Raw genomic sequence first — 25,099 nt, 5'->3', positions numbered from 1 at the left:
TGGTCGATTAGCGATGACAGCGAGTGAATTTAAAAGACCAGTGTATCTGCAAGATGAACAGGAGTAGCGACTATGCCGACTCTGCTACACGTATCCCGCATTGCACTCCACTTCTCTCCCTGATTCGGCTTTGTGCATAGTTTCCCCCGTTCGGATCCCTATAGATCTCACAGAAGTTCACGGATGGACTGGATAAATAACAGCTACAAGTCAATAATGCTGCTAGGAGACAGCCAGTGCCTGAACGCTTTTCGAAAATGAAGAATACCAGCCTTTGTCCGTGCCTCCCTATAGGAGGAGCAGCAGTGCATTAACACGATGACTTTAAAGGCCCACAGGAACATCCGGCGTTGTGAGCGAAGAATCCCGAGCTGGTGGAAGCTGACATGGCCGCTCACTGAATGGACGGGTTGTCTGACGTTACGTTTGGCAGGAGCTGCCAATTTGGGTCTCTCCTTTCGTATGGGAGGGTGATATAAGAATCAGTCTGTCAGGACCCTTGCATTCAGAGTCAGATACGGTACACCCGGACCACGCAGGCATGCGTTCATACGGCTTGGTTCAATCGAGACTTTAAATCCTACGCTATCGTGTCATACTCTTAAAGGCGGAGCTCAAGTGTCCTCCATAATTTTTATGCAGTGATGTGACATGGCGCACTCATAGCACGTATCCCAGAAGAGGGCAAATACGGGCTGGTTGGTACATGCTTAAGAATCGAGTAAAATAGCGCTAGGGGAGACGAAACACTTGAACGACAAACACAGCGCACGTTTCTGTCGTTCACGTGTTTCGTCTGCCCTAGCGCTGTTTTACTCGATTCATATCACGTATGTTTGCAGTAAGCGCCGTATAGTGTATCAGCGATATTCAGTGTCAAATCTTTCGTTCCTTTTCTGCTCGTAGAATAGTAGCTGTGAGGGTACTTTTTTTTTTTTTTTTTTTTTTTACCACATGCACGCTTCATTCTTGACTGTATGAATATAAAAGCAGCAGCTAGAACTTTTACTGGGCTGAGCTCGCTTTCGAGGAAGATATTTTCGAGCAGGATATCAGAGACCCGCTCATTTCGCGAAAAAGCATGTAACATCAAACGAGCGGTTTCCTGTATACGTTCCCCATTCCAATCTTGGGCGTAGAGCAGGCTTTTCCTGGCTATAACGCGCGCATCGTCACGGCTACAGCTGCTCGGGAAGCCTGTTGACGGCCAGAGAGAGAGAGAGAGAGATTGCGCTGTTTCTGCTCTGAACCCAGGTTCTGCACCGACGGTGAGGGTTTTCGTCCGTCGGATCTTTTTCTGAGTGGGCGTCGCTGCCACATCTGTGCTGCGCTTGACTTCGCCCCTGGAAACCCGCCATATCGATGACGCGATGCGGAAGCAGTGAGAAGCGGATCTCATCTCGAGAGGAATGTTGCACGTCGGCCTGTTCCGCACCACACGGCTCCTAAGCCACATATGTTTGCATTGATTACGGTAGCCACGCGCTTTCGCATTTCATCTCTTCATTTGGATGCGAATCATGGGTCTCCAACACGGCCACAAAGTTACCCAGGCAGGTTGTTGAACCGCAAAGTTTAAGGCGCCGTCTCGTTGGAGTGGAGAAACCGAGCTCCGACGGACCTCTCGGTGTCTGCTGCTTCACACACTCCGTTTCTGTGTAGAGCGCAGACGACATGTAAGCAGCGAGTGCTACGTTCTACACCATAGGATTTGACGTCAGCTTTTCGGCGGTGATGCCGCTCATTGTTTCTTTCTACGCGGCTTCTCCGAGATGTAGAGCTAAGATCATCGAACCCAGCGTGCTGTTCCGATTAGTCTCTACTCAGTCGGCGTTTCGCCGCCCCTCCCTCAATCTGCGGCCCCGTGGGTACTTTCGCCAGAGTGCTCGGGCGGTGTGCGTTGCATTGGGGCAGAAGCGACGATGAACCATGTCGGGTGCTCGAGTATTGATGTATGCTTGGCGACTGTGATTATCATCGTCAATCACGCGTACATATACAGCGGAGGGCGCCGCCCGGAACTGCAGCAGCTGGCGCCACTGCGCCCAGTCGCGGCTCGGAGCCCCCGCCCCCTGCACCGACCATCGCGGGGAGGGGCTAAAGTACCACAGTGCGTCACGTGCGCGATACCCCCGGTGTTTTTGAGCCCGCGGCAGGGTAGCGAGCGAGGAGCGGCGGCCCGTGCTCGCAGCGCGTGCGGACGTCTTCGTTACGCACCGGTGGGCGCCGCTCGGGCGGCGTCTGCTGCGTACCTTGCTGTTGCCACCACAGCCGACGCTCTTTGGGGGCGCCAAACTGTGTGGTCGGGCACGCCAGCCGACACGGTGCCCCCAGCACTGAACGTGGGACCGCCTGCAAGCAAGCTTACAGCGGCCACAAGATGAGCAGCGCGCGCCAACTTCGGGCAATGATCGACACTCTCGCATGTGCTTGTAGCCTTGTGCGCTCTCACGGCGCTGGTCTTGGAGTGGGCAGGTCAGTGTTCGACGCCCGTGCTTGTTCCCTGCACTTTGGAGACGGCCTGGTCGAAACTGGAAATACTTGGCTGGAAATCGGTTAGACACCACAAGTTAGCGTGTCAGGCTCGCACACGCGGCAAAATAAGGATTGGAATAAAATTAGTTGTCGTTTAATTTTTGTTAACCCTAGTTGAATTGCGGTAGCAACGACGGAAGCTTCTTTCGCCTGCTACATTATTCCCCTATCACGCTCCATCAGTGTAAGGTGCTACATTATTGGAGACACTTAAGCTCATCCTTTAAGAGTATGCCTCGGGAGCGTAAGTTACTAGTCAGTCTTCTCCTCCTCCTTCTCTTCCTCCTCCTCCTCGGCTGTTCAAGGTCAAACGTGGCCTCCGCCGGGACCACGCGACGGCTCGAAACCTGGCGCAGTATTGCTATCCCAATAAAAATGACTGCACTGCTGGCAGGCTCAACGCCATGTCACTTCTGTGAGTGCCTCTGTTTGAGGCTTGAAGGCAGCGGCACGGCCAAAGGCAAAAGAAAAACAAGGGCAAAAAAGACGCAACTTTTGATCACAGTTTCTGGAAGGCGGATCATTGCAGTACAGCGATTACGTTCTCTGGGATTTGAAGCCATATTAGAAAGGTCCCAGTGAAATGCGAGGGGGGGGGGGGGGGGGGGGCATTTTCCAGCTCATTTGGGCTCTCAGAACACGGCAACAAGAAATGACTCTTGCCTGGAACAGCGAACAACCATGGACACCATCATAGTGGTCATCTTCAACATATGAACATATGTGTAATTTTTAGTATTCAGTAGTACAGGGAAATTTAATATGCGAATGCGCTGGCGTTGCCAACATTTGAGGTGCCCAAAAGAATGACGTCATCACGCCAACGGCTGGCGCAGCCGAATGCAACCGGGGAGCGCGGTGGCTACGCCTCGATAGCAAGAAAAATAGGGTGACGTCATCAAGCGGGGACGTATGGCGTAAACTGCGAGCCGAACGTCCACGATGCATCGCTAGATGCGTCCAAACCTAATCACGATCGAGGCCACTGCCACTTAGGATAATTTCATACTTGTCGTACGTCACAGGGCAATGGGGGACTATTATGTAGCGGAAGCTTTCCCTACATTGGTATCAAAATTTTGATGGAACCGTTCCTCGTGCAGCGCTCCGGGTGGTGTCATACGATTTCTCGTTGTACATAACATACGCCTGCTCGGCAAGCCGGAGACTAGCTCGCTACAAGGGTTCGAACCGACGACATATGTCCTCCAACTGTGTGCCTTCAATCTGACGTTTCTGCAATTACGGTTCCAGGTGCCCGCGATAATGCTTTTGTATTCATACACGTAAGCAGTTAATAATTAATGCAAATGTAAATTTGTAATGAATCACCTTCTGATTGGCGAACCTCGTTCTCATGAGCTATGCCAGCGATGGCGAGAACATTTCCACGCAAGTTGGTCATCGCGCTATATAGCTCTGTAGGAATCGTGTATAGTTTTTGTGGACGTAAGAGGACCAGGCCGACGCTGTCTGCGATGCCGACCCTTCTAATTTTACGATGTGATCGAAGTTGAGACTTCCGCAATCAACATGATAAATAACTTCGGCTGTTTCGTGTGGGTCGAATGGAATGTTTGCCTTTACGTGCACCATTCAAATACTTGCGCCAAGTGACAGTGCCCAAGAAGTCCCATTGATGGAGCGTAATCGTACGTACCCGCTGGACGAAGGAAACGTAATCACTCGAAAGGCCGCCTTGACGTTACCTTTCGGTACGTCCCAGATACAACCCGATCGCTGCCGTGTTGATTCAGCGTTCGCTCGGAACAGCTTTCTGAGGCTTCGCTCGGCGGCCGGCCTGCATAGCATGCTTCGCTCGCGATGCAATCTGCTCTCCCGCCTAGCACCCGGCCTCGGTGCATTCGCGCCGCGTATTCAGGCCTGAAATGTAGCGCAACGGTGAAAGGGCTTTTACTGTACCAGCAGCAGCTCCTGTAGACGCTTCCCGGACTGTGGACAGTGTCAGCTTGACACCTCTTCTGCGAATGCGCTCAATCTCTGTGCCTTGAATCGATTGCTCTCTTCTGCTCTTCTCCGAGCGCTGCAGCCAGTGTTTGTGCAGCGGACACCCAATATTTTTTTTTATTTATCTCCGTGTGTTTTGTGCACAGGAAAACAAACGAAACACGATGCGGTCTTTTAACCGTCGTGCCATGTCACCGTTCATACACCGTAGACAGGGACACGCGCTGACACTTGGTTCTAACCAATTTTTCCTTCGGATATACTAGCGCGGACGAAGTTGGAGCTGATGGGCGCGCTTATGTAGGTCTCGGTGACTTGTTCACGGCTCCATATCGGTTAGTGTCGAACCATGCGGTGTGATCGAAACTCGTTGCTCCTCGCTGACAACCTTTGATCGCCGCATTGATCCCCTTCTGGCCCAAAGCGTGGCGGGAAAACTTGGCACGGCCTACAGGAATCGCCCTTGGAGCAGCAGCTTCCTCCCCCCGAGGAGACCCCCGCGGCCTTCGACCTGCGCCGTCCTCGACCGTTTCATAATACGAAACTTGGTGTCCCTGGCGCCATTAAATGCCAGGAGGCCCGACTCCATCTTGTGCAGCCATCGCGTAAACAGGCGACACAAGGAGAAACCCTGTGCTGCTGTGTGGGAATACGATAAGAATGGAGTCGGTCGATGCACGTCTGGGAAGCGGCGCTTATGTCCCTGGCCGCTTTTCTTTAGTCGCGCTGCAACCTCCTCCAACAAGTTCAGTGGCACTGAGCGTGTTGATCTCAAGCAGCGAGCAAGCTCACAAAAGTGCCTACGGGCAAGCACGAAGCAAGAGTTCTCACCATCTGCTTTTGTCGGTCATAGCCGCGGGCTTCCTGTTGGTTAAACTCAGCTGGTTGGAACATCGACCAAGCTGGAGAGAAACTGCATCCCTTGCGCGGAGATTTAGGTTGGACAGTATGGCAAATGCCCTGCGTCCCTAAAGTCAGCTAATCTGCTGACTTACGACGAGGCGCCTTTCGAATAATAATAAAAAATAATAATAATAATAATAATAATAATAATAATAATAATAATAATAATAATAATAATAATAATAATAATAATAATAATAATAATAATAGCGATTACATATATGTGCAAGTACAAAGTACGACGTCTTTCGTGTCACTGAACGGTAGTATTGCTGGGGGCCAGTCGACGCAAGACACGTCCCGAAGTTTAACGTCCCGAAGCGTCACGTGGTCTGTGAGGATCTGCAGGGCTTCTCCGGATCAGTTTGGACCGATTATCAGGACACGGGCGCTTTTTACAATTTCTCCCCATCTAAATGCGCTCCCGGAATTCCGCAGGTCTAGCAGCACAATGCCTTGACCTCTCCTTTCTTTTCATGCGCAGAGGGCCACTTTTGAGTCCACCGCGCCAGGTAGCAGAGAGCCGCATGACACGTGGCTTTGCTGAAACAGGTGCCATTTGCTTTTGGCGACATTTCTCCCGCATCCGGGTGGCACGCATGCACGCGCACGTGCTCAACAGACTCACCGTGCGTGCTGAGGGAAACTAAAAATTCTGTTGTAGCCCTGCCAGAGCCGTTCCAACGTAATGACTTCTATTTCTCGGACCTCATGAATCCCGTGTCGGTTTCCCAGTCGCTCGTTTCCATCGCGGCCGAGGCGTGTACTCGAAATGTGTATCTCCGCTCTGCGGCTCCAAGTCTGTCCGGAGCACTGCTTTATTCCCACCTTGATGGAAGACTTTGCGTGAAAAATGCGGTACATATACATTATGATCCGGTGCCTTGTATATTCGGACATGTTGCATGTAAGCAGCATTCTTCTGAAGTTTTTCGTTCCGCCTTCTGTTTCGCGCCGTGACAGGAGAATGAATAACAGTGAAGAAGAACGGCCGACATCCTTGTGCATTGCCGAGATTTGTCTTAGTAAGTGAACTGCTCACAAAGGCGCTGCTGACAGCCGTAAGCAGAGCTTGACCGCGTAGCGTCGATTCCCGCGACGTTGTTGCCTCGTCCCGTCGCTGCTGCAAGGTCCGCTTCTTGGCTACTGCGAGTGAGGGCGCTACATGCGAATAAAGCCGCTGAGTGACGTTACATGCGTACGGCTCACAGCGCTTGGTGCCGCCTTTGAAAAGCGATCCGAATCGCACGGCTTGCGACACATCGGCTTCTATACAACCCCCCCCCCCCCCCCCACACACACACACACAAAAGAACTTAAGGAAGCAAGGCGAGAGCAGGAAAGCTTTAACATTAAAAGGATGTTTTACAGGAAGAGAAATAATTAAGCCCCTTTCCCACTCAGTTATTTTTATTTGTATTCTGCAAAAACAACAAAAAAAAAAAAAGATAGAAAGCAACTAAAGAGGCCGGGTGCGTAGTAGTCGTATTGTTTTAAAACCACTGATGCCGTGAGTTTCTGCGTTCAAGTAGCGTAATTTTCTTTCTCCTATGAAGGACGGCGCTGTTAATCGCAGCCCTCATTCACTGGCTGCTGCTTTCCGTTCACGTGGCAGGAATTCTCCGCAAACTGACGGCGAGCAAACAGTGATCGAGCAGTTGTGTTTTATAAACTCTGGCCCGCAGAGACATAGACTTCTGAGCGCGCATTGTTTGTCGTTCCGAATCGTTCAGGCTGATATTTTAGGCGTCGCTCGTATCTGTGCGAAATAAATAATCCGGCGGTTTAGCTAGGAGCTTAGCAGATTCGGTTAACGCTTGTATATTCGACAAAATATGGCACGTGATTTAGGACCGAAATTGTGACGCAACCGTTCAGAGTGGTACCATAGCATTTCGCTTCCCACTAGGCATCCATCTGCTTCTCAAGTTTGAGGCTAGTTTGCGACGAGGATTCGAACCGGCGACATATGTACGTCCAATTATATGCAGTTAATTGTAAGTGTAGATGTCCACCGAGAAGTGAGACGGATAGTGCGCTCTACCTTCCCCCCAAAACCAATCCAACTAAAGACCTTTTTCACTTCGCAAAATTCTCTGCCATTCTTTGGCGAAATCGATGTAAGTGAAGTTAAACCTCGTTTTTTTTTTTTTTTTTCTTATGCAGTACAGTGTGAAAATTTTAACTTTATTGAAGTTGGTTTCCTAATTCGAATTTTGTTTAAGGTGCGGCCTCGTTTCGCTTTGACAGACGAGAAAGCGCGTCTATATTGATGTAGACTATGAACAGTACAAGCTGGATAGGGCAAAAAAAAAAAAAAGGAAAGGAAGAGTGGGGGCGGAGGGTGCGGTGGTGCCGCATGTAGATGCTAAGATGCTAAACCTTCAAGCGCACTGCGGCTTGCGCAGCAGCGCTCGCTTGTATTAGTGCTCTCTTCGTCCGCTTTCCGAGGCGCCAGTGGTAATGTACACGCGCGTCGTCGTATGTACTTATGCATATGTTGCCCCGAGCTCCCATTTGAATTGGTGAAGAGGCACGTGAGTTTAACAGCCAGCGGGGTAGCGCGTTCCCGCCGCGAGGTACGCGCGCGGAGCACGCGCCGGGGAAAGAGAAGGGGCGATGGGCGAGGGTGTGGCTTATTCCGGGAGGAGGGAGTAGTTTTTGCAATCACCGCTAGGGGAAAGCAGAGGAGCCACCGTCGCTTCTTCGGTATTTCGCCGCTCCGGTACGCATGCCGCTGTGTGCGCCTAATCGTGCATGTTCTCAAGCAGCCTCTGCCGTCGGCTCGTCCCATGGCTGAAGATGTAAGTAGCTTCAACGGCTTCAACGTTGCTGCTTGCACCATTGTTTAGTTTGGCATGGTCGCTCGGATCGCATAGCGGCAGTGTCTTACTGTGTTCCGGGAGCTCCCCCACTACGCTCTGCACGTCCTAGATGGCATGCTTCTGTTTACACTCCAGGCAGTGTTTTGTCTACCGTCGGACCGATGTGACTTGTGATGGGCTGGGCGAACTATCCGCGTGCAACGCTAGGTTCATCTAAAGCACGCCTAGTGCTGAGCATTGCGTTGCGAGTTTCGCTATGCAGATTTGGCGGAGTGCGGCGTTCTTTTGGATGTTCCGGCGGCGCCGATGTTGACTTTCGGCAGAAGTATGGTCGTGCAGACAGTGAAATGCATCCTCCCGCGTTATGAGCGTGTCCTACGTTGACATGTTCAGTTTCACGAGGCGTTTTCACGTATGTCACGTGGCTGTCGAAACCCGTCGGTCGACCGGAGAGGGCTTCTAGCGAGTTCGGCTGCTCGTGCTCGACAGCAGACAAACCGGGAAATGTTCACGTGGCCTCACTATCTGATTTCGTACCTCATTCGTTGGTGCGTTCACCTGCAGCGCTTGGCGGACGGTGATCGACTTGTCGCAGGGAGTTGTGTTATCGTCCTGTTTTTGTAAGCGCTTAGATATTTCCCCCTTGTGTCGTAATGTGGTCAGGTAGCAGTTACATTTGTGCGCATTCCGCTCAGTGACTGTGTAGTAGTACTTTTGTTTGCGTAAAGAGCGGCATACTTCGGATCATGGTGCCCAGTTGAAATCGCTCTCTTCATTTTTTGTTTATTCATTTACATTTGCTGCCTCTGCTGGCAGGTGAACCGCGCATAGGAGCGAACACTTGCTGCAGAACTGAACCAGCGAGCTTCATTCATAGGCCGACAAGTGTTGTGACAAAATGGTTATATATTTTGTGGCCGCAGTAACAAAATGGCCATCTTTGGTTAGAGCCTATGATTACTGATCACTGACAACATTTGAGTCACATGTGCCGCATTTGCAACCTTCTCTGTTCGAGTCACCCTAGCAGCACCCAATGAACGATACGTTGAAAAGGGTGATTTTTACTTTCCTTTTATGTTAGGGCATGCGCGTCGAAATGGGGAGGTCGTACTCGTGCGAAAACCTTTTTTTTTTCTTTTTTTTTTTTTTTCTGCTGCTGTGAGAGGGGAAACCCGCACGTGTAGGCAACGTTCGTGTAGGAGCCTCTGGCGGCATGGCTTAGCGTGCTGTTGAGTGGCAAAGTCCGGGGAGGCCGAGAAAAGCGCCGTACCTGTTGGAATTTTCGGGCAAAAAAAGGAGCACTCTCACACCCCTGGTCGCTCTTTTCGTGGGGGGACCAGTGGCCAACAAAGGCCAGCGCCGCGCTTTTGTAGCGCTGTCCTTGTTTGTAAACAAAAGTAGGAATCCGTGACCCGCGCGGGCGACCTCGGGAAGGGGGGGACGCGGCGAGGGTCCCCCCTCTAGCCGCGACGGAGGGCTTGCCTACTGACCGCATGCCTACGGCGGCCGGCATGCCTGGTTTCTCCCCTCCCCTGCGAAGCGCGAGGAATAGCCGGACGTGATGTCAGCCTGCGGAACGTGGCTTCCCGTGCCACGTGACCTGTGCGCCCGGTTGCGGTGGTGTCCACGTGGTTGCCGCTGCCACATCTGGTGCATCACGGGAGGGGCCCTTCCCTCTCCAGGGACGCTCCTTGACTTTCTTCGGCGCGCCTCCTTTGTTTTGCACGCCGGCTCGCCTTTGCTGCGCTGTCTGGAGTCGCTGACCGCGTTCAGCGGTTGTAGCTCCGGTTTTGACGCCATTCACGTTGTCCGCCGTGCACTCCCATTGATGACATGTCCCATGGTTCGATTCCATATTCTGGCCTGTGGACGTTCCAACTTGTTAACCCCCAAAACGCACCTTTTTTTTTTTTTTCTTTTTTCTTTCTTTTTTTTTTTTTAAGCGCTAGGGTAGTCCCAGGAGTGTGAAATTCAGTTTTTGCGTTAGCGTGATACCGGGTGTAAGGGAAATAAGTTAGTGTGCCGCGTGTCCTCACAGATAGCTTTAGCATAGCGGAAACGCTAAACATAGTCCGATTTACACGGAGGCTCCTAAAACGGGCGTTTTCCGCTGCATTCTTGAGTTATATTTTTTGCTTAGCGACCGATGGAAACCTGATAGTGCAGCTGGCTCAGGAGCTGACTAAAATGCCATCGCGGATGACTGAATAAGGTATATACGTGGGTACTTTTTATTATTAGTTGCGGTTTCCAGTGCCACTGCTGTGCTGTGTCGGATGCTTGTGCACACTAAAGGACAGCAGGCTGTCGAAATTATTCTAAAACCCATAGCCCCATGTAGCTTTGGCAAGTTAAACTTTGTATGCCATATACCATACCAATGCTCACGCAGGCAATAGTACACGGTTTGTAGACAGAAATTACATGTACAGCTCATGTATTGTCCGAACTCACGGGGGAGAATATAGTGGACAACAGTTTGCCACCATGACAACTGCTCCTTTAGAATTTCTTGTCGGGCTTTCTTCATCATCATTTACTGATCCCTTAAAGGCCCCGTCGGGGCCATTATATAAGGGGGGAGACAACGCTGTGAATATATAGCCATGCATAAGAAGTTACCATAAAAGCAGAAATTGAATAACAAATTCAGCACAAAACTTCAGGTGATTAAACAATGTGAACGAAAATATGGAAAAACCAAGCGGCAGTAAAGAAGAAAAAAACACGGAGACGACATATGTCAAAAAGAACTACACTGAACATGAGTGGCGAAAAAAAAAGAGAAATACGGAAAAATAGATGATGATTCAACACTTCAAGCAAATCGGATTGGTGGGAGAAGATCGCAATGGAAATTGGCCATTGCAGGTTGAATTGGTCAGTTAGTGTAGCTACCTAAATTTGGAAAGAGCTATTATAGTAGCTGTATTAGGGCGTAAACAGACCATTTTTTTTTTATTTTCGTGTCCAATATTTTGTTGCCCTGCAACTTCCCCTGTGATGTTTTCAAATTTGCTATATTTTTGCAATTTGAGGCCCCCAGCTATATATATATAAAAAAAAAATGAACATCGTCCTGAGAGCTTCTTCCGCTCTGCGCCGTATGAGCGTTGAGGTGCATTATCATGCGCCCACTCTGCTCACGGGCATGGGTCGGAAGAGATGGACGACTGCAGTGCTCTGATTGGCACGCCTTACATTGCCTCGTAACTGTATGGCTACGGCGTGGGTTTTAACGCTTTTTGCTCATCACGATGACTCGCTCGTTGCCAAACTATTGCTTCGCTATTTGGGTTTTTGTACACCTCCATATGCAACACACGCAGTGTGTGAGCTAGCCATTAGTCGTGCGATTCATCGCTGGTGGTGCAATCATCCACTAACAGGGTAGGCATATGTTCTAGCGGTGTCTGTAATCTGCGTCGACTTGGTGTTTTACGTCAGTACTGAGTAAAGACGCCATGGGGCCTTCTTCCAGTATTTCCGGATGTCTGTGGAAAGATTAAGTTCTCTGGGACACATGGGTGGCAACTAAAGCACGTGACTTTCTTATCGGCCAGTGATTTCAGACCATTCTTGTGGATATGAAAGTTGGACCTGATTCTTTTATGTGCAATAGATGCAAGGCAAATATATTGTGAGCCTTCCACGGATCTTCTTTCATTTGTACATACCATAATCTTCTTCTTTCTTTTGTACATACCATCGTCATCGTCCCGCGGCGCCGGCTCCAGCACGCGCCTGGGTTCTCCATCAGATTAAAACCATTAAAACGCTGACACGGCGTATCTTGCCTTGCCGTCACGTCTTTGGCGTCTCGACCTGGCCTTCTTTCACAATATATATATATATATATATATATATATATATATATATATATATATATATATATATATAGTAACACTTGCGGAAAAAAAATGCAGGAGGCAGTAATTAAAATAATTTTCAGCTGACGTTACAACCTAAGGGTGGTTTATAACAAGTCTATTTTACTGTGAGAAGAAGAATGCAAATATGCTCACATGTACGCACACCATTTCTAACAAAGAAACACTATCTTTACATCAGTATGTGTTCAGCGATGCCGCGTGGCTCTCCCCACCGGTAGCAAATGTGTGTAGCTCGAGCATCTTATCAGCGTGAATTTCCCCACATATTCCTCGTTTCTAGCTGGAACATGCAGAGCTTGCTGCATGTGATGCACTGTCTCCAGAAAATGTGTGGGGGTTCACTCCAGTAACGCATTTTCATTGCAGAGACAGAATCATATGGCACACTGATTGTATATCATACTAATCATGCTGTGAGAAGTGCATACTGTACTGCGAATAGAGAACATCTACATTAAAGGCCCGGAAGTGTTTAGAGAAAATCTACATTAAAGTAGTGGACCACATATGTACGCGAAAATTGTATTTATCTTCCATTTGCAATTAAGAGTTGGCAATGCTTAGCGTAACTCTTCCTGCTTATGTGCTATATTTATAGCTGGACTTGTATTATTTTGATAAAAGAAAACGGTACTTTCTTTGAAACATGTGCCTTGTGAAAAATGCTGACATCATGGCCCTGTGGGGTTGAACGTCTCAAAGCGACTCAGGCTATAAGAGACGCCATAATGGAGACTCCGGAAATTTCGACCACCTAGGGATCCCGCATCCTTGGGCACAGTAGTCGAGCGCCCTAATCACTGCGTCACCCCGACGGAGCTCTTCAGAAACGCTAGCTCCTTTACACCCCAAGTGCGGTGATTACTTTAGCCTTGTGTCAATTCCAGCTCACATTAAGGACTGCATGCAGTACTTTTTTTTTTTTAATTCATTACCCTTTGTTTTATCACATTCACTGCGGATGTGCTATATTCACACTTTTCAAGGTACAAATCAAATGTCCTCAAATTCGGTTGATCAAATGAATTAAATCATGCATGCTCAAAATTAACTAACAATTTGAGTATGTTAATAAGCATTCGAAGACATTTGGAATGATTGCACAAACGTTTGAACTATATTCAGTGTATTTTCAGCTGTTTATATTCAGCGGCAAGGCTACGCTGCAGGAAGAATGTAAACGCTGTCGAGTTGAGTCGGGGCATAGCGAGGGAGAACAGTACGGAAAACGCTAGAGATGCGCGCGGGGAAAAACCGGAATCGGGTGCCGTTTGCTAGTTCTTCGCCTCAACACGAGGTGCCGCCGCAGTCCTCGCTTGTCTAAGCCTTACGCTTATCAAGGGCGCATCGAGGCACAATACGCTCGTCCAGAGCCGGTTCTGCGCTCGTCAGGTCGGGTTCATGTAAATTTGGTACGGTCGAGTCCACTCGTCTCAACTCGAGCCCCCGCTGTCGGGCCCATGTAGGCCAACTAACCTCCATGTGGCGACAGTTTTCCCGACATTCGTGTAAAAACTGTGACGCGACCATTCATCCGACAGCGCTGCAGGGTGTCATGCAATTTCTCATTGCGTATACCATATACTTGTGCTAGTCAAGTTCGAGGCTAGCTCGCGACTGGTTCGAACCAGTGACGTACATATATGTACCCTCAGTGGCATGCCTTCAAACCGAGGTTTCGGCGCATACGGCTCCTATAGATGCCGCGCGAAGCATGACAGTCTAAGTGGAACGCGCTAACACGCACAGTGAATGCAATACCAGCAGGAAGGGCGCACGCAGGGGCAATGGTGCCAATTAGTGTCACGGGCTTCAAACTTATGACGCGAAATGGTCAGTTTAGGAAGCCAGTTTCTGTGTTGACGTCAGAATGACATGTTCTTGAAATGTGATTCCCACTGCGGCTATTTTCGGTGCCCGGCTGGCCTCGGAATCATTTTTTTTTAGGGCACTTCATTTTGATGCCATAGCAAAAGTGGCTTCCTTATTTGATGTTTTCGCGCCACAAGTTTGAAGCACGTGACTCTCACACTTGAGAGCTAGTCAGAACGACAGTGTGTTTCGAGATTCGGGCCCCTGCTATCGGGGAAATCGAGTCACACTCATCAAGCACAAATCTGGCGAGTCCACGTTGTACGTGGCGTCACTCTTTCGATGCTTCTTGGTCCCGTTTGTCGCTTGCCTTTCCTGTCCAGTGCCAACAAGTCCGTGTCCTTAGCCCTTGCGAACCGTCGTGTACACACGCGGTAATCGTGCGCGAAATGCGGCCGATGCGATAAAGCCATTGTGTTCGCTTCGTCCGTTAGCTACTTACCTCGCTATCGGTCGAGCTCGGAAATAAGGCAAAACGGTGCGGCTGGCGCGATTGCCAAGGGCAGTGCGTGGCAAGGGCGTCTTAGTCATTTGCATCCCGAGCGCTGGGATTGAGTCGTGCAAACTGCCCCGCTTCTGTGGTTGGAATAGCCGCTGAATAACCACAGGCCCTGGTGGTTAAGGCAGGGTGTCAGTAGATGCTGCCGAAGCGTATTCTAAGGCTGAAAGAGCGTGACGAGTGGGGAGGGCGCGTAAAAAGATGTATTCGTCTCAAAAACACTCCGTCAGTTCACTCGCATTTGACGTCTGAGAAAATTGTTTGCATGTTCCAACGCGCCATTGCGTGAGAATATAGCGTGCGTATTGCTAGGGCTTTCTACCTTGGTTGTCGACGCGCGAGAAACATTCGTTGTCGACTGTCTAGACCGCAGATTCCCGGTCACCTTACCCGGCATCCGGATTCGCGAGCACACGCTCCCATGCAATGTGTGAGATGCGTAAGGGCTCGGGACAAATCCTTGAGAGGCTGAGTGCCCATTTACTGCGAGAGCAGTGCTGCTCCTTCACTGCCCAGCACCCAACTTCCCCTTCCAGAAAAGTTCTGCGAGAACGCGTGTAAGTCGAGAACAAATCCGACTGTTGCCGTATGAGATGTCCCGTAATTCTTCTGAGCTGCTCCATTCATTTTCTCGCTCGTCTTGGTCTGTTGTTCACCACTTTCTCCGGCGCGTGACTAGGTTCATTCTATAGCGTCGCTCACCTTGGTGGCGAAGTTCTGTGTAGTCCTGTGGGCGGGCGTACACAGGCTTGATCCGAGCGTGCGCTTGGCGCCACACCCTCCGTATCTTTCTCCGCCGGAGATCCTTAATCGCCGCGGCAAGTTGATAGCCGATCTCACGGTTCTGCGGCTGAATGCCATCCGGTCGGAGAAAGAATAGCGGCTTCCCCGCGCTTTATGGGCTGCGGCAATAAAGTGCCATTCGACACTGATGAGCTGGCAACGCGGCGCTCGCAGTGAGCGAGAACAAGTGCGCCCACTTGAGTCGCTGACGAGCCTCGCGGGCCACACCCCCGTGTTAACCCTCCGGGTGCTTTGCATCCCTTGAGCGGAATGGTCTTTTTCTTCCGGCGGCGCTAAGTGACGTCCCACATTTCCGGGCCGGCCGGGGGACAGCGTGCGACCCTTGTGTTGCAGGCGCCGCGGCGAAACATGTAGGATCCCTACCCTTGTGCGTCTGGGAGCGCCGCCGATAGCTGCGACACCTGTCGCGGTGCGTTCACCCCACGGTGCCCCCAACCGTTGCGCCGCCGTGGGTTAAGTCCTTTGCCGTGGGTGCTGCACGGCGGAAGTAAACTGGTGGCGCGAATGCTGGACAGAAAGGCGGTTTAGCGCTACTGCAGCACAGTCACAGGTCTGGGGGCCAAACACTCAAATAAAGGAATTATAAAACCTATGCTCCAACGCGGAAATAGTAAATATATTAAGTGTGCAACACTATTCGTACTCTTTTAATTCTGCATAAGCATTGGTGAGATTTGTAGCCTTGCCGTGTGCTACGAAGCAGTTTCTTCTGCCGTCTCGCTGTCTGCGATGGTGCTCGCGGAAATGGAACGAAGTTAGCACGCCTGTCTAAAAATGTGCCGATTGCGAAGTTTTCGTCTTGCATGCTAGTTGCTCCTCTGTCATGTAGAATGCTTCCCAGTTTTGTAAGACCGTCGTTTTCTCGTTCTACGTGCGGCCAGAGTCTGAGTGCGCTGTTGTCAAGCTTCTCGGTTCTTTCAAAGTGCTTAAATTCCAAAGCGCTTATAAAACTGAGCTCGCGGCATGCGAAAGACTGATGCGCCGTGTCGCAGGACTTTCACACGTAAACTCCCGTCTCCCTGTGGAGTTTGCCTTACGTGTGCTCATTGGTAACTTGCGTATGTTGGTCAGTGTTGCCTTTGCTGGTATGCTTTATCACTGTATTTGTGGGCTTGATATAATGAAGCACGGATATTTTTGGGATACTTGTTCGACACTGTATTGCGGATTGTGCGGTTAAGCCAGCGCTTTACAGGTCATGCTCTACAAGCATGCTGAGCCTGTCCCTTTGGAAGAGATGCTGGTTTGTTCCCTTCCTGTGCCTTGCTGGGTCTGATCGTCAACTGCACTCAAGCAGCAGGATTCGAGCCCAGTAGAATGACTAAGCTGGCGAGCGCCGAAAGCCGTCCTTCAAAAGGACTGCCTCGAAAATACAGCAGGGCGCATCCAGAAAAAAAGACGCTTTATAATTCGCGCCAATGTTGTACGTAGAACTGACGTCATTCAACGTCACTACATTACAGCACTAAACAAAATCAGCTTTTTCATGTTTAATATATCGAACAGGTCAGATTCGTCGAAATTTTTGGGTTTATGTTTTATAGTTATTCTTGTTTAGGTTTGGTTTGGTTTGTAGGGTTTGACATCCCAAAGCTACCCATGCTATATCTTCTTCAAGGATTTAAAAAAGAAAGAAAGCATTAACAGCGGTCTACATTTTTTTAATGAATTCGGTGTGACGGTCACTGCAGACTGAGCTGGTGTGGAGGGTGTGGGTTGCGGATAGGAGCAAAAGATTCTAGTTCCCTGCCGCTTTCTAAACTGTACGTCTACGCTTGTGTAACCGAAAGAGAGGGGCGCTTTAAACCGTTAGTCCCTTATATTTTACCTGCAGCTCCGCAATGCACATACGAATGTGTCTAAAGACGTACAAGCTTTCAAAATACTTCTGGCTTGACGAGCGCAGATAAAGGTAGAAGGCTTCATGGGAAAAAAAAGTCAGCGTGTCGAAAGTTCTAAACAGAGCCGGGTAATGAAAACGCAAGTACCCCCTTCTCACCATCTATAAACTGTCTAAAGTTCGCTGCTGCGTCGAAGTTTGAAGCAAATCAATCGCAAATGAACCGAAAAAAAAAAAAAAGATTCTTCATTATGGAAATAACGGGAAGCAGAAAGGAATGAATAGGTGAAAAGCCAGGCGAATGATTTCATTGTCACGACCTTTCAGCTATATAGTGACGCTAGAACACTCATCGCGATGAAATTGCACGTCCACTGTTGCGTTCGACACGCACGCCCATCAAAGCAAAATGGATCGGGCATTGGGGTACCTGGAGGTGGTGCTTCGCATAGGCTGTCTTTTTGCTTTGATGCGAAATCGGGGCGTAAGCACTGGCGCTCCGAAGAGAGCGTGGCCCGGGGGCGTGTTCACTCCAAGAGTGGACGACACTGTGCGTACCCATTTATTGGGCTGAACATCTGAAGCGATTCAGCCTACGAGGAGCCCCGTAGTCGAAGTCACGGGCTCCTGCATCGAAGCGCGGTATCGAACCTGGCTTAGTAGTCGAGCGCCGTAACCGCTGAGCCCTAGTGGCGGAGCGCCGCGTAGATGTGATAACACATTGCTGTGGGCGACGGTACGAGACAACCGCAGCGAAACGAAGGAATATAACTATGCTTTCTCAGAACCCTCTCGTTGGCATGGCTGCAACGCGGCTGCGCTATGCGTCAGTTACTTGCTTTAGTTCATTGCCTGAAACGTATCAGTGCAAACTCACTCTATTTAAACAGCATGCAGTGTAGGGTTCGTATTTAATCTACACTGCCTCGGTTTCCTCACAGCATATGTGCCATAATATCGGTGCGTATAGGCGTTTCTGCACGTTCCGATGTCGATGTGCGGCCAATACTGTTCGACCACTGATCTCGCACCTAGTGGAGACCAATGGGTTTTACAGTTCGATTCCCTCATCCGGCTTCTACCTGTACCTTTAGTTTCGTTTCGGCGAAAGGCGTTCAGCACCGCAGCGCCATGTCCGCAGCACTACCGCGGCGGTGTAATTGCTGTCGCAGTTTTCTTTTTTTTTTTTTTTTTTTGCCCCATTCAAGCGTTCTCCTCTGGCATCTACATGCGCTTTGTTCTGCAATGGCTCCATGAGCTTTTATGGGCACCCGTTCGGCGCTTGCGAAAAACGGGGCGCTGGGCGCACGCTTTTCCCTTCCCGCGTGCTCTACCGTTCATCGACTCCCAGCCGGGCACTTACTACGCGTGTCGGTTTCTGCGCGCCGTTTACTCGGCGCTGCTCGTAATTGATGCCACCGGCGAAAGCAGGAAAAGGGCCGAGGCGCGACGCGAAAGCTGTGGCGCGAGCAGCGGGGACAAGAATTTCCGCCTCCTTCCTTCCGGCTGCCTTTTGGGGGCGGATGCCCACGGATTGTTCTGTCACGCGGCGTCGTCCAGAGACAACGCGGGGCTACGGCGCTAATGGTCCGCGATGCGCGCAGATGCGCGCCGCTGGCGGGGCATAAATAGCGTAGCTGGCCGGCCAGGGAAAGCCTGCGGTGGAACCGCTGTTATGTCGTTCCGGAAATTTTGCCGAAGGAAGGAGTGCGTGACTGCGAGCTCCGAGAAAGCTGCGCGGAAGATGAGAGAGCAGACGTGTAATGAGTGCGCGGTGAGCTTCGAGGCGGTGCGCGGGGCATCGTTTATATGACACGCTTCGTATCGTGCCCACCTCGTCCAACTCTGAGTATCTCAGCCCGTGCACTGCGGAATAAAGTCGGCCACCGCATGTCTGCTCTCATATCTGCGCCGCGATCTTCTTCTTGCTATGCATATTGCTTTCTGCTGGCACATATCGTCAGCTCCCGCCTCCCAACGCCTAACAACTGAAATCCCACAGCGAGAGTAGCTAACAGTTATTTTCCCGACGATAACAACGTGAGCGTGGCGTCGTTAGTGTTAGTGACGAAGGGCAGAATGAATCGAAATGGAGTGGGACTGTTATAATGTATTGGCCGTATTATGCGTTTCCCATCAGTACGTCCTTCACTACGGGTGCTATCAATTCGCTCCTATTTTTTTTTTTAATAACGTTGTTTATTGCCTCAGGGCATAATGGAATATGTAAACAAATTAAAGGGGTATTAAGTGAAAGAAAAAAGGTTGGCTATTCTAATAAAGTTCGAGAGCGTTGATAAGGCCCTTGCGTCCATGCAATGTATGAAGATGAGTTGTTCGGCGAAAGGCCCACTGCCGTCAGATGCCGAATTCTCGTCGGCTTCAGTGCCGGACAAACCCACAACAACAGGTGAATATCTGCCTCGTGATCTGGTGACTTGCAGACAGGACGTCCTGGACGTTGATATAAATATCGATATTGAGGCCATGTTCGTGTCACAGCAGATATGAGGGCAACCCCGACCCGGATCCTCCGTAGCGCAACCTCCTCAGCGCGGGTAAGACCGCTGGGGAGGGTTACCGCGCATGGTGGGACAAGAGCACGTGTGCGGGCGCCAGAGGTGTTCCTTTCTTGTGAGAAGCAGAGCGGCATCATCCATAGTGAGAAAGCGTGTCATTGATGAAGGTAGAGTCGCCTGGCGGGTTGCAGAATCTGCAGAGGTTTGCGAACTGAGTAGGTCACGTGGGACCCACTCAATTCGAATGGTTTGCGAGATGCGAGCCGCCAGACGTTGTATATTCTGGCAGATTTCTGGACTGCGAATGGCGTGTCGGAGCAGACGTATTGCTTGTAGGGCGTCGGTGCGGATGACAATTTTGGCTGTAGGTAGCAAGGTCGTGACGGACAGAGATCGAAGAGCCTCTTGGACAGCAACCAGCTCAGCACAGAAAGAAGGAGGAGGTCTGCAAATTGATACCTGGATGTGCTATTAAGCGCCGGCTTACAAGGACAATGAATTACAGTTGTCGTTTCACGTCAATGCTGGCATCTACATATGCAATTATTGAGCCTTAGGGCAGTTTGCTGTCTTGCTCTGCGATCCTTTCACGAAGGGATGATGCCGCATAAGATGTCGTTGGTCTATGGAGATCAGTAGGTTTGTTTTCGCTCAGCTGAACAAAATTCCATGGGGGAAGAACTGGCGATGTCGGCGGCAATATGGTGTGCTATGTAGCATAGGCCCGGAGTGCTCGCAGTGAGTGCAAAATGGTCGCCTTAAGACTACGAGCATCACGGCGTTGCTGTAACAGTTCATCTAATGTGTTGAGCATAGCGTTCTCTAGTAGTCCCACGACCGGTGTGATGCGGGGGAGACAAGTGATGACACTCATCGCCTCTTTGTTTACTGCTTCTAGACGATCCCATTGAGCTCTTGTCAAGTGCTGAAACTGTGCTTGATAAATGAGGCGTGGCTGAAGAACCGCTGTCACCAAATGCCATGCGACGTGGGAGCGAGCGCCACCGGATTTAGGAGCAATACGTCTTATTAGGCTCAAGGTCTGCATTGCCTGCTTTTTAGTCTGAGATTGATGAATCGATAATCCCAAAATTTTCAATGTCTCACTTCCGTGAAGGGGGATTACAGATAGTTGGAGACGGATCGGCGTCGCCGCGAGTTTACGGCGACCTCAGCGGTAGGCGACCGACGTGCACATAGTTTTGCTCGTGGGAAGCTCTAGGCAGACAGATTTAACATAGTTGACAGTAATATCCAAGGCTGACTGCAAGGCTGCCGCTTGAGTAAAGATGTCATGGCGTGTACTCCAGACCGTAATATCATCAGCATATAGCAAAACGTTGACTTCAGGGACATTATACCAGCGCCATGCAAGGGGAATGAAGGCAATATTAAACAGCGTTGGTGACAGTACCGATCCCTGGGGTACATGATCCGATGGAATCGCCATTAAGCCGTATTGCAAATCTTCTGTTTTCAAGGAAGGATTTTACGAAACTGCGTACTTATTGGTATACTAGATGCGTGCGAACGGTTCTTTTGGTGCGAGCTGACACCTGCACGTGCACATCGACATGTGTGTTCGCATGACGCCATGACGTTGTGGAGGAAAAACAATATAATTGGGCTTGCGCAGCACAGCGGGATGCCCAGCCCTGAGTCCATAGCGCCCTGTCCGACTTGTCTAGGTCCGTCGTGTTCATCCATAAATGCCGAGGCTTACTGGCGCATGGCGTAAGGTGTGCCTCATCCTGTTTAGCAAACGCCGCGGGGTTCGCGGCTTGCGTGCCGCATCACTTTTGTATGCGACGCGCTTAAGTCACGTGCTCAGTCGCACGCTAAGTACAGCGTCAGCGTTGGTCCCCTCGTAACAGTAATGCAGTCAATTGGAAATCTGCCTAGTCCGTGACGCTGTTATTTACCTTCATCGGATACTGTGCATGATGGTCTGGCAACTTGAAAAAAAAAAATGTTCGGGGGGGGGGGGGGGGGGGGGAGTATTGTCCATGACCTCTTAAACCGACATGGCTCGTGGTCTCATGAACGCTTACTTTTCGTTACCAGGGTTCTTTGGGAGCCTATTGAGTGACTATTTCCAGCACAAAGTTCTGCCGCCACGCAGCAGCATTATAGTGTCATGGCTTTTCATCGCCACAGGTGGAGGAGCTTGGTATTTCTGGCGCGGCGATGGTGCTCCTTGTCGATCGGTTTCGCATATTTGGACGTCCTGCATCTGCAGTGCCCGTTGAAAACGCGCGGCATATGTCGTTGCCCTCGTGGCCAGGCGATGGCTTTATTTGCAATGTCGGCCATCGTGGGCCAAGACAAAAAGGTGTCTGGCGCACTGTATGGCTTCGCCAGACGCGCAGATTCCGCGCGAGTCACGACGTTGGTGCCCTAAGCGCGCGGCCTCCAGAGCACGCCACACCACGCAGCAGGAAAACGAAGCGCGCACTTGCACGACGAGAGCGGCGCGCGGAGACCCTTGGGTCCTAGCCCCGTCGGCCGAACTCTGCGCGTGTAATTACATGCGAGACGTGAGTGGGGGAACGCCCATCGGTGTTTATTTCGGCGAGCTTCATTAAACATGAAGCAGTGCGGTTAGTTTTCAGCGCGCACGTTCGCGGAACGCATCCCGTGTGGAGCTGCTGCCCAGATGGACAGTGGCCGTTTCGCGCGTTTCGTCGAATCGTAGCTTCCCCCTTCCTATTTTAGCTGTTGCTTGCTTCGAGGGGAATGCAAATGAGAGGGGGCTAGCGTATTTTTGGCCATTGCGAGCCCTTAGCCTTGGTCAGGAGGCGTGCGTGCACTGTTAATCTTCGCTCGGTGAGCTGAAGAGCAGCGATACGCTTATTTCACTTTATTCAACTCCGGGGAACTATTGGCAGTGTTAATAATCCTTCTACGTACCCAGTTGTTCGTTGCTTTGCTTACTACTAGCGGTTATAAAACCGACGTAGTTTATGGTCCAGTAAATGATACAATTAAGCGGTAGTGAAGTAAACGTCGGTGACGGCCAGGTGTCTGTCTAGCTGTGTTACTTGATGTCGTTTATTATATAGTCTATTCCCATCGCGGTGTCGCGCTAGAGTGGCACAGTTATTTGAACTAAGCAGCTTCTAACCGGTCCTGACTTGGTGATCCATTTCGCAATCACCTTTTCTCGAGCGAGCTGCTAAACTAAGGCTGCAGCTGTTCCACGCTTGCTTGGTTCGTTGTGCGCCGGCTTGTTCTTCGCACCGTAAGATCAGGGTCGCGCGTTCTTTCTTTTCCATTGCTCGTGTTTTGCTGTGGCAGTAATGTTTTTCCCCGTGCGATTCCCTAATCGCGCACGTTCGCCGCCGGTTTGTCGTGTTGTCGGCATTTTCGGACTACCGCAGTGTGTGCCGCAATCGCGTCGAGACATCTGCTTTGGTTGTGTCTGGCCGCGCTGTTAACCCGGTTGTCTGCCCCGACATAGAAAGGGGGACAGCGTTCCGACCTGTCTTCGGCCCGGTGCCCGGTTCTCGCTCTGCACGTGTCCCCTCTTCGGTTGGCCGATCGTGTCGCTACGTGCACGCAGATCAGCGCGGGGCCGGAGGTCTGCCTGCGGAATCCGCTCTGGTAGAAGGTCAGAGAGAAGACGCTGCCAACTGGCCTATCGGGGATCTCGAGCAGCGCAGCAACAAAATCTCGGGGAATCGTAAATGCGGGGTTTCCAGAAAAGCCGCTGAGATAAGCCCCCCGGGGACCGCGTACAAATCGAATGTGGCGGGGCGTGGCCCACCCAAGGGCGCTGAGCTGGTCGAGCGCCGCTGGAAAACGCGTTCATTCGTGAGGGCGAGAAGGCGTCGAGCGGCGCTTGCCCTCCGCCGCTTGATGTGGGTCGCGCAAACTCCCGCGCCAGTCGCCAGAAGTTAACGGAGAGCCAAGTTGCCGAAACGTCTCCCCCCGCAGCGTAGCTGCTGCTTGCTACAACTGGAACCCATTCGGTCGACCAGGCCGCGTCCTTCTGCGCTGGGTGGTCGGCTAAAAAGCGCGACACTGGCTGCACTCCGCGTCCGAGCCGCAGCTGGCGTCCGTCAAAGACCGCTGGCCGCCGCGTGCGTTGTCTCAGATCAGAGGCTGTCCCCTCCGTGTGTGGTGGAAGAGAAGACGTCCAGTGTTTGTGCACCTGCCTACGCGAGCCACTCGAGTGGGCCCTGGTCGGATAGCGTGCTTGGGGATGTCTTTCGGCTGCCTGGCTCGGTGCTGACCCACATTGTGACCCTTGATTAGAGCCCCTTCTCCTACCTAAAGGACTTTGCGTGTGGCTCGGACGCTGTGGATTTCAGCCCGCTGCGAACAAGTATGGAGACGTGGATAGAGAATCTGAACAATCTTGTGATCGCCCTTAAACAGGTCCCTCCTTTTTTTTTTATTCTGTGCTGTTTTCAATTGTACGTAACACATGCTTTATGCTTTGAAGTTCACTGGCTGATTTTGACTTTGTAGCAATGTAAAAACTCATTTACTTGCAGGTGACGCTATTTATGTGCTTAAAAGATGAGCATCAGTGGTATGTTGAATGTAGCAAATTCATTTCCGGGGTTGTATCAAGCGCTGCCATCTTGCTTGCGTAGAGCTGTTGTGTATGATTGAAGAGGAAATTCGAGGCAGCCTCAAGGCCGGCTTTGTGCAGCCTGACCAGATCAGATCCCATCGAGCTCGAGTAACGCGGAAAATGTGCTTGGAGTGTGGGTAACGTTGTTTTCCTCTAACTACAGAGCACGCTTTCTTGTGATCACTGTCTCGGTGCTGTTTGTGAATATTTTCAGGGTGCATAAGTTTTACGTGCGCGCGGGAGAGCAGGTATGTGATCATTGTCGCTGTACAAAGTAGACGAGACGCACGCAGGAACTTGTGACGCGCGATGAATCCGTATCAGCTCGCGCTTGCCTGTGGCCCCAGCCCTACGCGAGTCGCATCCACCGTGGCAAATTCGCGCGCCGCTCCATCGGGGAATGGGCTCGGCAATCGCGTGTACCTTCGACGAGGAAAATGTGGGACAAGCACTTCCGTTTTACGTTCGCGGCGCCCGGTTTTGAGTGCCTCGAGCACGTAACGCGCCACAGCGCAACGGCGAAGCTGCGGGCTGTATTTTGGGACCACTTTGCAAGATTAACGTTACTTCTTTTTTTATGAAGCTCCGACTGCCGTTCTTTTTTCTTCTATTTTTTTTTCGCCTTGCTTCCATTTCGGCGACATATGCTAACTGGCTTACCGGGCGCAGCCGCCACGGCATTTGCGTATTCTTTTGCGGTCAGACTGCAAAGCGGCGTCGCACGAATTGTGGTTTCGCAAACAAAGCTCGGGTGCAAAATGACCTCGGCTGGTCTGCCGCGACTCTGCGGCAATGGGGTCGGCCGATTCGGGGAAAATTCGCGCGCCAGGTACTTCTCCGATGTTTTGATCGAACT

The 25,099-nt window shown here is 50.9% G+C and overlaps 2 protein-coding genes across 6 annotated transcripts in view; one reads left to right on the top strand and one right to left on the bottom strand.

Moving 5' to 3' along the window:
- Positions 1–25,099, bottom strand: part of LOC146203351 (uncharacterized) — a 205,774-nt gene that overhangs the window by 65,087 nt on the left and 115,588 nt on the right. The gene's annotated exons all lie outside the window — the stretch shown is intronic.
- Positions 1–25,099, top strand: part of Rhp (GTP-Rho-binding protein rhophilin) — a 176,732-nt gene that overhangs the window by 106,644 nt on the left and 44,989 nt on the right. The window contains exon 1 of one of the 5 annotated variants that reach the window (XM_084588698.1): positions 8,057–8,210. The exons of 3 other annotated variants lie outside the window; for them this stretch is intronic. In XM_084588698.1, the coding sequence (XP_084444824.1) occupies positions 8,199–8,210 (12 nt within the window). In that variant the 5' untranslated portion in view covers positions 8,057–8,198. Of the gene's footprint in view, positions 1–8,056; positions 8,211–23,776; positions 24,042–25,099 lie in introns of those variants that run through there. One more of the 5 variants, XM_084588700.1, reaches the window with a different exon arrangement.

The sequence above is a fragment of the Amblyomma maculatum genome, chromosome 1, assembly GCF_055883805.1.
Source record: "Amblyomma maculatum isolate TAMU_Amacu chromosome 1, ASM5588380v1, whole genome shotgun sequence".
NCBI lineage: Eukaryota > Metazoa > Arthropoda > Arachnida > Ixodida > Ixodidae > Amblyomma > Amblyomma maculatum.
This window is presented reverse-complemented; position numbering and strand designations above follow the sequence as displayed.